General features: G+C 36.3%; 1 protein-coding gene across 4 annotated transcripts in view; it reads right to left on the reverse strand.

Moving 5' to 3' along the window:
• Window positions 1-7344: 7344 nt before the first annotated feature.
• The window catches only part of SPSB4 (splA/ryanodine receptor domain and SOCS box containing 4), a 196196-nt gene continuing 187544 nt past the window's right edge, over window positions 7345-15996 (reverse strand). For all 4 annotated transcript variants that reach the window (XM_070754073.1, XM_070754070.1, XM_070754072.1 and 1 more), the window contains exon 3: window positions 7345-9243. In XM_070754073.1, coding sequence (XP_070610174.1) covers window positions 9116-9243 — 128 coding nt within the window. In that variant the 3' untranslated portion in view covers window positions 7345-9115. The remainder of the gene's footprint in view (window positions 9244-15996) is intronic.

A 15996-nucleotide genomic window follows, 5' to 3' on the forward strand; every position in this document is an offset into this window, starting at 1 on the left:
CCTTACCTCTTATGGTTCGAGCCGCCAACCCGTTGGTGGCTCACCACGCAATACTCGAACAGATGGTCCACAGGGATGGGCTAGAGCTGGCCATACCTCTCTCCGATTTAAATGCTCAAAACTCCTTACCTGCTCATCCTGTGCTCAGGGCTAGAGCCAAGTTCACTGCCTTGTTTATCTCTGTCTCCAAGGTTCCATAAATGCTGTGCCTCTTGTGCCAGCATCTGAAACCTGGCCAACTGTTCACGGGACAGAGCGTCAGCTATGCCATTCTCTATGTCAGGGATATAGCGCGCCAAAAACAGTTCATCAGCACTGGCTAACAAAATAGCGGACCAAGCACATAATACATTCACTTCCTGGATAACAGAGTGGTGACTACATGGACAACCACTAGGTTGTCACACCAGAAATGGACCGTTCTATTCTCAAATTCCTCTCCCCAAATCTCCACTGTGACTACCAAGAGGAAGAACTCAAGGAAGATGAGATCTCTACTGATGTTGCCGGCTAACCATTCCAGTGGCCATGGAGAATGGCACCAATTATCCCCCAGTACTATGACAAAGCCAGACGTGCTGGCGGTATCAGCCTTTACCTGAAGCTCGGCTTCAATTCCAACCAGAGGTGGGCTGCTAAGGTGGGACAGTGACGTGTGCTCACCCCACGGCTCTCAGTGCTAGTGGAGTCCAGCGCAATTATGCTACTGCAACTGGGCAGGTAACAAAATTGTGTGCAGACACGCAGGTAAAGCCAGATGCAAAAAATGACTTCAGTTGCTCTGCTTTCTCTCTGTTGTTTGTCATATTTTTGCCACTTTCTCCAGCAATTGATCAATTATTTCCTTGACTTTTTTTCTTGTTTCCAATATGTTGGAAGTTTTTTTTGTTATTTTTTACTTTTGTAACAAGCTTTTGTTCATTGTGAGCCTTAGCTTTCTTCCCTTCATCTTTATATTGCTTTGGTGTATAGACATTTGAGTCCATTTTGATTGATTCTGTGTTTACTATCTACATAACTTGTGTTGTCCCAACTTTTTTTGTCACCTGTTTGATTAGTGCACATGGTGTGGCACTATTAAATGCTTGTTTAGTTTGACAGCGGGGATGATCATCTTAAACCACAACCCCCACACACACATCTGTGTTGCATGCACACTGATAACCCTATTAATTTTAGATTGATGGGGACAGAAATATTCTGTATCAATTAATTATCTATCCCGACTGTTCAGTTTAAATGTTTATCCAGGAAATCATTTCATTTGATATATTCAGTTGCATATTGATAATGTGTTTGAATGGCTTGAGTTGTGAACTGCAGATGACAACCAATGGTGTTCTGTTGCTCTGTTTTTGTGGTCAGGCTTTTAGCAGATATTTCATGGAAATTATTTTCTTTATACCACACCACTTGCAGAGACTGCCTTCATGACTGTTGTCCTATTCTAGTAAATCTCATCCACTCAGTCTGCCAGAATCTATTTTCATATGCTCCAAATAGAAAAGTCCCTATCTCATCAAAGGTGAATGACCCAACAGATACTATCAACCTGGTTTGGCCAGCCTGTTGAAGCTGTTGATCGGGGTGTGGGCGCTGCACATGCTAGCTACTAGGAGCAACAGGTGAGAGTTAATGACAGGTGGGGACCAAAGGTGAATGAACTGCCCTAAAAGCTACCCTAAAATGAGGTAAAGGTATAGGTTAAAGTGAAGGTTCTCCCACACGTGTGCAAATAGTTTCTGCCTCTGGGGTGGTACTCATCTCTATTTCTAAGCAGAAGAGCCAACGCTGTGGGAAAATATCCCCGTGGTCATGTGGCCAGCATGACGAAACACTGAAGGTGCATGGAACACTATTACCTTCCCACCAAAGTGGTCCCTATTTTTCTATTTGCACTTTTTACATGCAAATAACAGCACTAGAGATTTGAACCATTGAACTGCCGACCTTCTAATCGACAAATTCAGCGTCTTAGCCATTGAGCCACCACATACCTCTCTCTCTCACTCACACACAAACACCATGTATATTTTGCTGCAACAGAACTCATTTTCATAGTTATGATTTCAAGGTTCTTTGCTGGTAATGTAGGCAGCAAAAAGATGCCTTGAGTGTGGGATGACATTCTTTGCATGTTTCTCAATGGGAAAAACTGCCTTTTTGAAAATTATAAACTTGTTCTGATTATCCACAAGATATTTATATTGTCCAGACTGAATTCAGATGGTGAAAATAACAGCCAGACAAAAATTTAATTGTACAGAAGTGTCTTTGGGGATTGTGTTTGTGGAGTCTAAATGTCTGTTGCATTTCTCTCTTTTGGCAGCACACAGAAGTTTTAAAACCTACCATCACCTGACCATAAGCAACCCAATGCTATGTTTTATGACTTCCTAAAATTAGTGGAGCTGTCTGTCTGCCCTGCCCCTGGTGTTCCAATAGAAACAGTAAGCACACCGAGTTCAGAATCATAAAAGCAACACAGTCAAAACAAACATCTGGGGCTTATCCTTGTCTGGATGTTGCTTTCTGTATCTAAAAAGTTATGAAACCACAAAAAGTGAGGTGAAGCACACAATTGTGACAGTAAAGATTGTTCAAAACCACAAAACCCACAGGTTTTTAAGTATGCATGGTCAGGGTCAACCCAAGACATTGCTGAATAAGATGTTATGTCCTTCCTGTTTCAATAACTATAGGGAAGGTTAGTTTCATCTTACTGCAAAATGCAGTCTTTGGTGTAGGGTTAAAAGATATCTGAATAGGCAAAAGAAGAGAAGGACACTTGAAAAAGAGAACTAATGGAAGAAAAGGAGGGGACAATGTTTTAATAATATTTCTACCTACATTTCATTGAAGAGGAAGGGATAAACAGGCACACAATGGGAAACACACATGGAGAAGACATTGTTTGCAAAAATATTCACCCTGTACCCATTTTAAGATCTTGTTAGTTTCAGCAGCTTATTAAATTGCTAATAACACTTAACAGGGAAACATTGAGAAAATAAATAAAGTTAAATATTGAAAAGATGGGCAATATTTTATTTTAAGACTATGTCCTACTGATGAAGGACTTGATGAAAAGTGACAACCTATTTTTGACAGATGTTTAGTAACTTTCAGTGCACTTAGGAGCAGTTGTAGTTAAGGGGAAAAGGTCTTTTTGAAGAAATTCAGAATGTGAGAGTTGAAAACTGTTGAAAAAGATAATTAAAGAATGGACAATCCAGAGTAGAAATTGGAGAAGAATGTATTTCTCCATTCCGTCTATGGCTCTTCTATATCTCACCAGGAGCATTTCAACAGCATGGAATTAGTGGATCCATGTATTTCATACTCTATACTTGCACTTATTTCTAATTGAATTTGTGATGTGATATAATAATGTCTGCATAAAATTACAAGTTTTGTGCTTTTGAGTATGTACAATCTTTCCTACTTGGGTAATACTTCATTACAAACATCCTACTGAATTTATCATATGGTATGGAATTTATCATACCATATCATACCATACCATCCTACTAATTTACATGCCTAAATAATCTGTTTGTATGTTTTACACAATACAGTAGTGCCATTTGTTGCATGAATTGCACTGCATTCACGAAAATTATTTTCTTCTAGTGTGAAGATTGATGAACTCTTCTCATAAAAGTGAACCTTTGATAAGATACTTCTGGTAAATGAAGCTGTCAAAACACAGCTGATGAGCCTAGGAATAGAAGCTAAATGCCTCCTTCCATTTCATTATCTGGTTTGTATATTCCTAGCATCTTTTCTTCTGTTACTTTTCAGTATAATGAGCAATCCCTTATAGACAATAAATGTCAGCAATACACAATTAGCCATGTCTCCTTTTCAAAGTTAATAATGGAAAATAAATCTCTTTTAGGACTATTAGATACATTTATAACATTTATTTTAAAATGGAAATAATTACAAAAATTAAGATCCCTTTCAACTCTGTTAGTGTACTTGAAAACTATCTCAGTTCATGACTAAAAGGAAATGAGTAAGGTGAAAGAAAGTTGCAAAAGAAACAACCACATTAAAAATAAACCATAGACTATTAGCAATGGCTGATCCAAGCAGACAAAAAAGAAAAATACTGTAGGTGCAATGTTTTATGGAGTTTAAAAGAAAGTGTACAACATTTGAGAAGAGTGTAGCCTTTTGTTCAGTAGTATTGAGGCCAAGCACAATACACTTTATATTTTTGGGATGGAGGAATCAATCTACTCACACATTGATTATTTCATTGGCTCAATCCAAGAAGCTCTTTTCTTTTCTTTCTTTCTTTTTTAGAATAGAAATGTTTTTCTATATAGTTGCTTATATTTTTGAATGGAAAGGGCAATTCTTTTACATAGTTTTTTCACTTCTTGTTCTTCCAGAAATAACAGAAACAATATTGTAGCAATATTGGTAATATAACACATTGCAAAAAACTACACAGTCTTGCATGACCTTGACAAAATTTGACAAAGCCTTTTTGAAACTGGTGACTTTCAAAATCTGTTTGTGAAGTAGAATTGAATCCTGCTATTGAGGACAAGTCAAAAGCATTTTTCTGCTTGACGTGAAAGGATTTCTTTCCTTCTCCTGCCTACTATTCGCATAAACCATGACTGAAAACTTAAATATTGGGAACTAATAGCTCCTTAAAAATCCCAGGGATGAAAGGGATTTAAAAGTTAGATGGCTGCACAGCTCTCATTATTCTTCATCTCCCTCCATCTTTAGCATCTTCCACATGATAAGAAAATTAACTTCTCTGATTCAATAACTGCTTGTCCAGCTTCATTTTTGTGAAAAAAGAAAAAGAATGGTACATCTTTCTAAAAAGCTATATTATTTTTAATGAGACAAACATCAATTTTAATATTTTAAATGAATTAACATTAATAAGTTACCAGGGGTATTTTACAAGAAGACTAGTCAACTCCTCTGCTCGCAATAAAATTCCTTATTACAGTAGGCTTGAAATTTTAGGCCCGGATAACCTTGAACTATGCCGTCTACATTTCAACGTAAGCTTAGTACACAAGGTCATATACTTTAATATTGTAGTTAGCTCTGGCCCAGCTCCTGCCCCAAGGAATGTGGAGGTGGATGTGGGAGAGACATCCACATGCCGCAGGCCTGTTTTCCTCCCAGTAGAATCTGCCGACGAAGTCTCCTCTGACCAAGGAAGCGTGAGTGACAGGGAAGAGGGGAGTTTGGCAGACAGCCCAGGAGGAGATCAATCATCTATATCATCCTGGATTCTGAACAAGAATTAATGACACATCCACGCATGCGTAGAGTGATGCATAGGAGACAACAACTGAAGGATTATTACAAGAGAAAATGAGGCCACCTGTGGTTGGGTGGGGCTGCTGTAATTAGTGCTACAGATAAAAGTGCAGCCTGGTGTTTTAACCTCATGGCAGTTTATCTACTTCATTGTTTTGTCAAGATTGTGGTTTTTGATGTTCAGGATTGTGTGTGTGGACTCTCTGGACTTTAGAATTGGACTCAATTTCCCAGTTATTGGGTGAGCAATTGGACTGCATTTAACCTGTGCCTTGTGTACCAGAATATCCCTTTGACATTTAAAAAGGGAGCTGTTTCTGTTTTTCTGTTTATAAAAACTTTTGGGTTTTCCTTTTATCTTGTGGCGTGTGTCTTCCTGGACTAATTACCCTGTAATTATGGGCGGTTGAGACACGCCGGCAGAACACTTTAATATCCTACCTGTTAAAGACTACTTTAATTTCAAACACAATAACACTTTTACCTTAAAGAGTCTACCGTGACCTTTCTTAAGGGGTCCCTAAGGGGCGTGCATAATTGCCCCAGTGTGCCTACCACCCATATCCTACCGTATCCATTTGTATGTACTCATTTTATGTGTTTATGTCTATATTTTGCTGCTTTATATCCATTTATTTGTGCCATTTTTTCATGTGTCCTATTTCCTTGCAAGTGCAAATACACTTGTGTATATGTATTTGCAAGTATACATATATGTGCAAATACATATACACATACATACATACTTACATACATATATATACTGCTCAAAAAAATAAAGGGAACACTCAAATAACTAATCCTAGATCTGAATGAATGAAATATTCTCATTGAACACTTTGTTCTGTACAAAGTTGAATGTGCACAACAGCAGGTGAAATTGATTGTCAATCAGTGTTGCTTCCTAAGTGGACTGTTTGATTTCACAGAGTTTTTATTTACTTGAAGTTATATTGTGTTGTTTAAGTGTTCCCTTTATTTTTTGAGCAGTATCTCTCTCTCTCTTTGTGTGTGTATGTATCCGTAGATTTTCATGGGTACAGGTATGAAGGTCTTGGCATATTTGGGTTTCTTCCCTGGATCTGCTTCCATGTACACTTCAGAGTGTTGGTTATGAGCCTGTTGGTTATGAGACTTTAAAGCCTTTAATGGCGTAGATTCAGACTACCTGATGAACTGTCTTGTCCTGCTAGAACAAGTCTCTGGGTCATGTAATTTCATTACTATTAGCTGGAAGAAAAGTTTGTTCAGTGCCAAGATTTAAAAAAGCACAATCTCCTAACAGAAGATTGCAGTACACCAAACAAAACCTGACATTCAAAAAACAATGGTGAATGATAGCATCAGTTAAAATCTTGGAGAAATAAATTTGCTTCATTTAATCGACAGTTTTAACACAACAGTCAACTTCTTAATTTGTAAATTCTGCAATTCAGTTCTCAGATCAAAAAATATCCACAACTGTATAATTGTTTTGCTTTGTATAGGAAAACATAGAAAAATTGTAGGTAAAAAAAACAAAGCTTTTCTGTTCACAAGAAAAAAAGATGAACATCTTTTTTAAATTTGCAAACTGACATGAAAATAAAACTTGTGCTTGAGAAACAATGCATATTTAATAAGCATGGGAAGTAAAGTAATACAGCCTCAACTATCAGTCAACTCTATTCTGATAATGTAGTGCAACCTGTATCATGAAAGGCACTAGAAGTGCGTAGTTGACACAGAGAACTCTGCCAATGAAAATAGGATGAAGCCAAAATTGAACCAAGGGAGTAGACAGACTTTACTAATAAACAAACTTTAAAACTGAAGCAACTGAAGTGACTGTGTGCCATAGATATTTTGTAATATATTTTCTTTCTATAAATTGACTTTTTTCTAGTTCTACTCATTTTTCTCCCATGGGAAAGCATATGTATGAAAGATATTTTAACAAAAATGGTGAGATAGAGAAAAAAATAACTACTAAGTGGTTTATTATAATAAGCATGCAAGTAACTTAGACTAGATAAGGAAGGAAACATAATACACTAGTAGTCATTTGGACAGTAGAGTTTATTAGAAATATCTTCATTCTTCGGTGAATTCACATTAAAATATGCTGAAGGCAGTTCAATCAACATTTGATATCCTGCCATTACAACAACTTCCAGTTAAAAACTAGATCATGATCAGGCAAAGAAGTGTGAATGTAGCAGAAAACAAATGACAAACAAAAGCAGTTCCCTTAAAAATAAGTCGATCCTGACAAATGAAGACACATTTTAAGCATAGGAGAAAAAGATGTATTGTAAGAACAAAAAAAAAAAATTAACTCTATTCTGGAGAGAAATTCAAAATGTCATACTCAATGTATGAAAAGATAAACCAAACTGAATAAAGTTACATATTATTGTCCTTTGCAAGTTTATAAGACATTTATAGGCTACGTTTTCCTGTTTATGCAATCATGTGCTGCCTCTCTGAGGGATGACTGGTAGAATGCATGGGGTCTGCAGGAGGGGAGTGGCAAGCAATAAAATATGTTGCAGTGTATATTATGTATTTCTCTATTACAGAGAAGTTCATAATATACACTACAACATATGCCATAGTAACTTGTATTTTGCCAATTTGGCATGGTTGGAAATAGATAAAAATTTCAGAGAATGAGGTATTCACATAAATATATGCACGGAAATGTTTGAGTAAAAGCATAAGGGCACACTCATCAAGGCCTTGGATATTCACATGGGGAGCTGGCACACAATTATGGCAGAGGGCCTGGCTAGCTTTTGAGTTCTTGAACTTTTCAATGTGTGCATGGATTAAAGCCCTCTTATGCCATAGGCACATTACAGGAAACCTGGTATTTGGAACTCAAAAAGTAAATAATAATAATAATGTGGTCATGAATAAAAAGGTAGCATGATATTTGACAAATTAATATAGGTCAGAACCAGAATACCTGAATAAAAACTGGTTAAGCTGGAAATGACTAATTTAACCAAATTTCATACTACCGAAGAAATGAAACCAAAAACAATTGAAGAAAATCAACTGACTTAACTAATTTGTAGACTGAGCTGAGTTGCTTTGGAAAACAAGATCGACTATTATTGTTCAGCGAAGTAAGTTAAAATATGGCAGATGATATAGAATACCAATTAAATTATTTTCTGAAAAATCTGAGCACCTAAATGTAAGAGGCCACAATCTTGCAATACAAATGAGGCTTCTCTGTTCCATGTGCAGAAAGATCCCCAGTGTCTTCCTATGGTCCACACTAGATGTGATGTGTTCCCTGGAACATTTTCCTTTCAAAATGAGAATAAACAGATTGCATGAGTAGGGAATTTTGCATCATAAGTGATGTTGTAAGAACCCTAATTATTTGGCTTATTAAGTTACGGAATTTTGAAAAATCAGCAAACAGGGATTATTTCACATGCTGATACTCTGATCTATATAAAATAATATTCTTCTTTCATGAACACTGGTTTGGGGAGTTGTATTTGCATCTCTTGCACACCAGGCACACATCCAACATTAGGTCTAACCTAACACACATATCACATTTGGCTCTTACCTGTGAAAACAAGCTTTGGATTCTGCATAATGAGGTTGTGTAACAGTATAGGCAATAATTATTCTACTGAAAGAACTAAATCAATTCAACATTTTCACATTTCTTAGTAGTCTCCATAATCCTCTGCTATGGTTTATTTTTTAAAATGTAAAAAATAATTAAATAGCACTCAAAATATTCACCATGAAGATTTATATTCTGATGTAAACAATTTCTACCATTTAGAGCTCTAGAATCATATTACTGATACTGTAAATAATTTTTTAAAGATTGAGGCAAAGGTAGAGTTTCTATATCATGCAGGCGTTCTCGTCCAAGAGCAAAGCGGATTGATCTTCGACACAGATCCATTAAAGGTAGAGGTTCAGCTGAAAATAAAACATAAACATATGTCAACATTTTCATTTCTTGTCTTCATTAATAATAAATAGATAATAGTAAATAGATAATGTCACTTTTAAAATAGAATCTTTTAAATAAATGCATATATGTATGAACTGATTATAGCCGAAGAAATCTATTGCTACGGGAGGAAAGTAGGGAAAATAAGCTAAGAATAAATATTAGGCACGTTCAGTTATTTATAAAAAATAGTGGATTTATTATTTATTATTATTGTTATTAATAATAATTAATAATAATAATAATAACAACAACAACAATAATAATTAGACTTGTATGCTGCTCTTCTCCGAGGTCTCGGGGCAGCTCACAGAATACAATACAAAAACAATATGTGTACAAATCTAATAGTTAAAAACTCTAAGCTAAAAACCCATTACATTAACAAGCAGTCAATTAACTCAATCACAGCCACACATAACATTTAATGGTCAGAGAGGGGGGAATGATCTAACTGCCCCATGCCTGGCGACATAGATGGGTCTTAAGGCTCTTGCGAAAGGCAAGGAGGGTGGGGGCAGTGCGAATCTATGGAGAGTTGATTCTAGAGGGCTGGGGCCGCCACAGAGAAGGCCCTAGGTCCCGCCAGATGACATTGTCTGATCGATGGGACCTGGAGAAGGCCAACTCTGTTGGACCTAATCGGACGCTGGGATTTCTTGGAGCAATACACTTATAATTAATTTATTTAATTTAAATCAGGGAGGGGGGACCCCTCTAAGTGATCAGGAATTTCAACAAAGATAGAAATCCCTTGAAGACTTAAAATACAATACTTTCTGCAGCTGGACTGAGATGCCTGACCTTTAAATGTTATATTTGTTCCCATTTAGGAAAAAGAAACTAAAATGCAATTGAACTTCTAAAAGAACCTTTTCCATGCAATGTGACATTCCACTGAGATTCTGAAGTAAACAGAAATGACACTTTCTCTCTGACATAGCAGATAATAAACAGATTTTGTTCACTTGAAAGACATTTATTTCTTAAATATCTCTAAAGCAAATTCATGAGTATCAGAGACAAAAAACATTCAATACCTGAACCATATTTTAAAACTTGACCCCACACACACATACAAAAGAAAATGTTTTTTTTAAGCTTTTACAAAAAAAAGAATAAAAATAAAATTCTGCTATTGATGGTTGCTTTTGTAAGAACATATGGCTGACTGGCTTGGATAATTCTCACCCAAACACTGTATATCTTGGGTGTGCAAATTGAATGTATCAACTTAATATTTTTACGGTTATTGGGTTAAATGTTCAAACATTTTAATCTACATGCAAATCCTTAAGATCTATACAGAGCTTTAATATGCTTAAAGAAAAAAAACAAGAGGAAACATTTCATTATTGGGAGAAAGATATGAAATGGTACACACTGCACTTTCAGCATTTTGGGACAGAACGGGACAGTTAAAATGTCAAAATGTTCTAGACACATAAAGCTCTTTCAGATCCATTGTAGGCAACCGCTCAGTAGTTAATGTTTTGCCAACTATTGTACCAGAATTGCTACAATGTCCTCCCTAATAATTGAAAACCAAGATTAAATACAAAGCAAGAACAGATTTTTACCAGTCTAGTGGATATCAAAAGGAAACATTAAAAGGAGTGGTGATTACTCCCAACACCTTTAGCCATTAACTCTCAAATGTGTTTTTGTGAAATTTTAACACTTCTTCTTTTCTTCAAGAGCTGGACATTTATTTATTTGTTTGGTTTGGTTTGTCATAGAAACATAGAAGTCTGACGGCAGAAAAAGACCTCATGGTCCATCTAGTCTGCCCTTATACTTTTTCTGTATTTTATCTTAGGATGGATATATGTTTATCCCAGGCATGTTTAAATTCAGTTACTGTGGATTTATCTACCACGTCTGCTGGAAGTTTGTTCCAAGGATCTACTACTCTTTCAGTAAAATAATATTTTCTCATGTTGCTTTTGATCTTTCCCCCAACTAACTTCAGATTGTGTCCCCTTGTTCTTGTGTTCACTTTCCTATTAAAAACACTTCCCTCCTGGACCTTATTTAACCCTTTAATATATTTAAATGTTTCGATCATGTCTCCCCTTTTCCTTCTGTCCTCCAGACTATACAGATTGAGTTCATTAAGTCTTTCCTGATACGTTTTATGCTTAAGACCTTCCACCATTCTTGTAGCCCGTCTTTGGACCCGTTCAATTTTGTCAATATCTTTTTGTAGGTGAGGTCTCCAGAACTGAACACAGTATTCCAAATGTGGTCTCACCAGCATTCTATATAGCGGGATCATAATCTCCCTCTTCCTGCTTGTTATACCTCTAGCTATGCAGCCAAGCATCCTACTTGCTTTCCCTACCGCCTGACTGCACTGTTCACCCATTTTGAGACTGTCAGAAATCAAGTACAGTACATATTGGTAGTATACAAAGATATAATGATATTTATGTACATGATACTAGTAAAAGAGAAACATTAGGATGGGATGGAAATTATGTGTCAGCCCTAAATGTTATGTAGGTTTTTATGAAGTTACGAAAAACAAATTTGACAGAAAACACAACACTCCAGGGAAAACACTCATAACTATGTGTCTCCATTCAATATACATAGGGAAAGTTACACAGGCCCTAGATTAGTATCAACCCTTCTAGTTAAACCAGACAGGAAACACGAGTTGACGAATTAATTCTATTTTATTCTAAGGCTACATTAAGAAAATGTGGCAAGTCTGACAGTATTTCTTCCATTATTTGTAATATCTAAATCCATTAGGAGGGGTCACATCCTAAGTTTCTTTCACTGATTTCTTGGAAGCATCTCCTCTTCTTGCCTGATTGTTTTCTAAGGTAGCATCTCTTCCCATCATTCCCCAAAACCATTCCATTACAATTAGTATGGATGCTATTTTAGATGAATACAGAGTACTTTTCTGCTGTGTGTTTAGCTTTCATTGGTGTTCCAGCTACAGACATCTCAGGACACTGAACATCTTAATTATCAGAATGTGCTTTATTTGGAGTTGTCCTTTCCTGTGATCCAGAAGGTACAGAGAGTACAAAATGTAATAGCAGTGTTGCCTTTATATGGTGCATTTCCTACCCACTGTGTAGCACTATTATTGAACCAACTGCACCATGTGAGGTTTAAGATTTGGCTTTTGAATAATTGAGATCATGATATCCAAGAGACTGCCCTATTCCACTAATATCTACCTGATCATTTTGAATCTCAATTAGAAGGCCTCTTGGTAGTCTTGAGATTTTTATTTTGTATCAACCAGAAAGAGGTACTTCTTAGGTTATAGCAAAACCCCTAGTTTGGAATTTATTTATTTGTTTAAAAACCTGCATGGATACCCACCTTAAAAAATAACTTGGTGGCTCACCCAAAACAATAAAAACAGCATAAATGCAACTGCAATGTATATACAGTGGTACCTCGAGATACGAGTTTAATTCGTTCCGGACCTGGGCTCTTAAGTCGAGCAGCTCTTATCTCGAACGACTTTTCCCCATAGGAATTAATGTAAATAATTTTAATTGGTTCCAGCCCTCAAAAAACTCACAAAGTTAGTCTAAATTATGCAGAAAGACATGTTTTTAAGGAAGAAATGTACATGTACATATAAATGAATAATGAAGTTTCTTTCACTTAACTTGTAAACTTTCTTAAACTTTTAAATTTACATATGTTCAACTTCTCTGCCACCCAATCCTGTAGGACAGAGGTCCCCAACCCTTTTTGCACCAGGGACCGGCTTTAAGCGATCAAGAGAAGAATGGATGAATGAATGGACAGAGGGTGGGAAGGAAGGAAGGAAAGAGGGAAGGGACAGGAACAGAGGAAGGAAGCAAGGAAACTTATGAAAGGGGAGAGTAAGAGAGGAATGAGTGAAGGGAGGGAGGGAGGGAAGAAGGTTGGAAGGAGAAAGAAAAGAAGAAATAGAGGAAGGGAAGGTAAAAGAGAGAAAGAAAAAGAGCAAGAAAGAAAGAAAGAAAGAAAGAAAGAAAGAAAGAAAGGGGGAAGGGACAGGAACAGAGGAAGGAAGCAAGGAAACTTATGAAAGGGGAGAGTAAGAGAGGAATGAGTGAAGGGAGGGAGGGAGGGAAGAAGGTGGGAAGGAGAAAGAAAAGAAGAAATAGAGGAAGGGAAGGTAAAAGAGAGAAAGAAAAAGAGCAAGAAAGAAAGCTGCAAGCACCCCCCCGAGCCCCCCAGGCCGGCTGCAACCTTTTAAAACACGCGCGCCGCTTCGCAGCTGTCTCCTGAAGCCGAACGCGGAAGTTAGCGTTTGGCTTCAGGAGACAGCTCCTTGGCGCTTGTATCTCGAATTTGGGCTTGTAAGTAGAACAAAAATATCTCTCCCCTCCCAGCTCTTATCTCGAGTTGCTCTTAAGTAGAGCAGCTCTTATGTCGGGGTTCCACTGTATAATGAAAGTAGCCAATGGGTCATTGACCTTAGGCGAGATACAGAGTTGTCTATCCCAAGCATGTACAGACAGATTCTGGCAGACTGAGCAGGTGTAATCTACTAGAATAGGTCAACGATCATGAAGGCTGTCTCTGCAAGCAATGTGGTACGCTAAGAGCATGGCAAGACATGAAAGATGTTCTGGTCAACCACTAAGAGAAGGGAAACTCTGACTGCAAACCTTTATCCTTTTGGGTTTTTTGTTTGTTTTCTTTTTAATTAATTAATTAATTTATTATTATTATTTTTATAATTTTATTTATTTTTTAATTTGTCAGATGATGGACATGTGCTTATCCCAACCATGTTTTAACTCAGTTATTCATGACCCACTACCTACACTGGAAGTTGGTCCCAACCTTCCATCACTCTTTCTGTAAAGTAATTCTAACATTACTTTTGAACTTTATTTCTGTTATTTGACGTTATGCCCTATGTTCTCAATTTTTGCTAGCTATTGAAAATACTTCTTTCTACAACTTTACTCACACCCTTAATAAGTTTAAATGTCGTTCCTTTGTTTTCTGTCCTATGGCTGTACATATTCAGTTTCTCTGATGTTTTGTCCCTTTATCGCACTTGTTTAGCTTGTGTTCACTCAGTTCTTTTTCACATTTATTGCTGCCAAGTATTTTTCTCTCTCTCCACTCCATTTACTTAGGTAGTAAATTATTTTACTATCCAAGATGTAACTTTTAACAATTTTATGTATCTTCTCAGTTCTCTTCTCCTCCCTCTTCCACTCTGTATGTGTACGTGTACGATATAGATGATTGTGAGTACACGACTCTTAATTAGGTATATAATTCAAAAATCAAGTATTCCTGTGAAATATACTATAGCTTTTCACCCCGTTTTCTCTTACTGTTACAACAGTTTTATGGGGGGAAGGGAAAGGTTCTTCCACACAGCTTTCTTGGCAGAGGTATAGAAGTGATTTACCATTGTTCTTTTAGGATGGGTTTTTTTTTTAATTTTCCTGTCTAGCCAATATGGTTAGACCCATTTAATTAGTTTCATAACCTGCCAAATATGATCTCTACTGAAATAGAAAGCAACATGTTTTATGACAAAAAGAAAATGTTAATTATTGGATAAAATTCTGGAGAAACATACAGATAACAGATAAGCTACAAAAACAATGGAGCAGATATAAAATTACTTGTACAGTAATGATTTCACAAAAGTTCACGATTCAACACACATGTAATCTTGTGCATAAACACATAAGTCACTTATGTGTTTATGCACAATATTATGTCACTTATGCACCAGAAAATAGGATACTTTTGTTTAGCAACTTAGGACATTGACCCATCCATTGTTTTAACCTTAAATAATGTTTGACTTCTTTTACTGTTTTGTATCTACTTATTTTGTACCTATAGTTTTGTTGTAAGCCGCCCTGAGTCCTTCTGGATAAATAAATAAATAAATCCCACCCAGTTTGGAATGTTCTAATTTGGAAGGAAAATGTTATTTTTTTAACCCAGAGAAGCAAATAAATAATATAATAACTAATTATAATACAGGGACAGAAAAAATATTTTCCCTTCTTCCATAATTTAGTTTCGTTTTGACAAGGTGCAGTTGTGGGACAGAAAAAAGATCTGATTTAACATTTAAAGCATTATTTATTCCCTTAGTGTATAGGCTCAGTTATGGAAATCAGTGCTACAAATAACAATGATGCAAACTGAATATCACTGAATGGTGATTAGACACACATCTGGAGAGAAAGACAATGCTACTTTGGGGATCATAGGCAACACATTTTTGAGTATTGGTTATTGCAGAAGCAGCAGTCTTATCATACTACTTACAATGTTAATTGCTGCTAATTAATATATTATTTTAACTGAACAATTATTTCATTAAGTCAGTTTGTCATATAAGCTCAATACTAGCTTTTCTCTGGTTACACTAGGATTTCCAATTGTATGTAATTATATAAGAAGGTTCATCCAAGCCTATTTGCAGTTGCATAGCTCAACATCTGGACGTGCAGGAAAATTCTGTATGTACTCCAAAGTTTTCAAATATAGTTTGGCCCTGTCCCTCAGCAGACAAATGCTTACATATGGATATAGTAATATCTTTCAGACTTTTGAAATTTAAATACACAGTAATATGCATGTATGAATACAATGAACGTGTAGCCTACAATTTTCTCTATCAATTTTTCCTTTCATACAATGTTATCTTGTGAAATATTAAAAGTTTATTTTTTTCTCAAAAATCTTAGAAGCTTGGTGGCAATGTT

Source organism: Erythrolamprus reginae, chromosome 5 (assembly GCF_031021105.1).
Source record: "Erythrolamprus reginae isolate rEryReg1 chromosome 5, rEryReg1.hap1, whole genome shotgun sequence".
Taxonomy (NCBI): domain Eukaryota; kingdom Metazoa; phylum Chordata; class Lepidosauria; order Squamata; family Dipsadidae; genus Erythrolamprus; species Erythrolamprus reginae.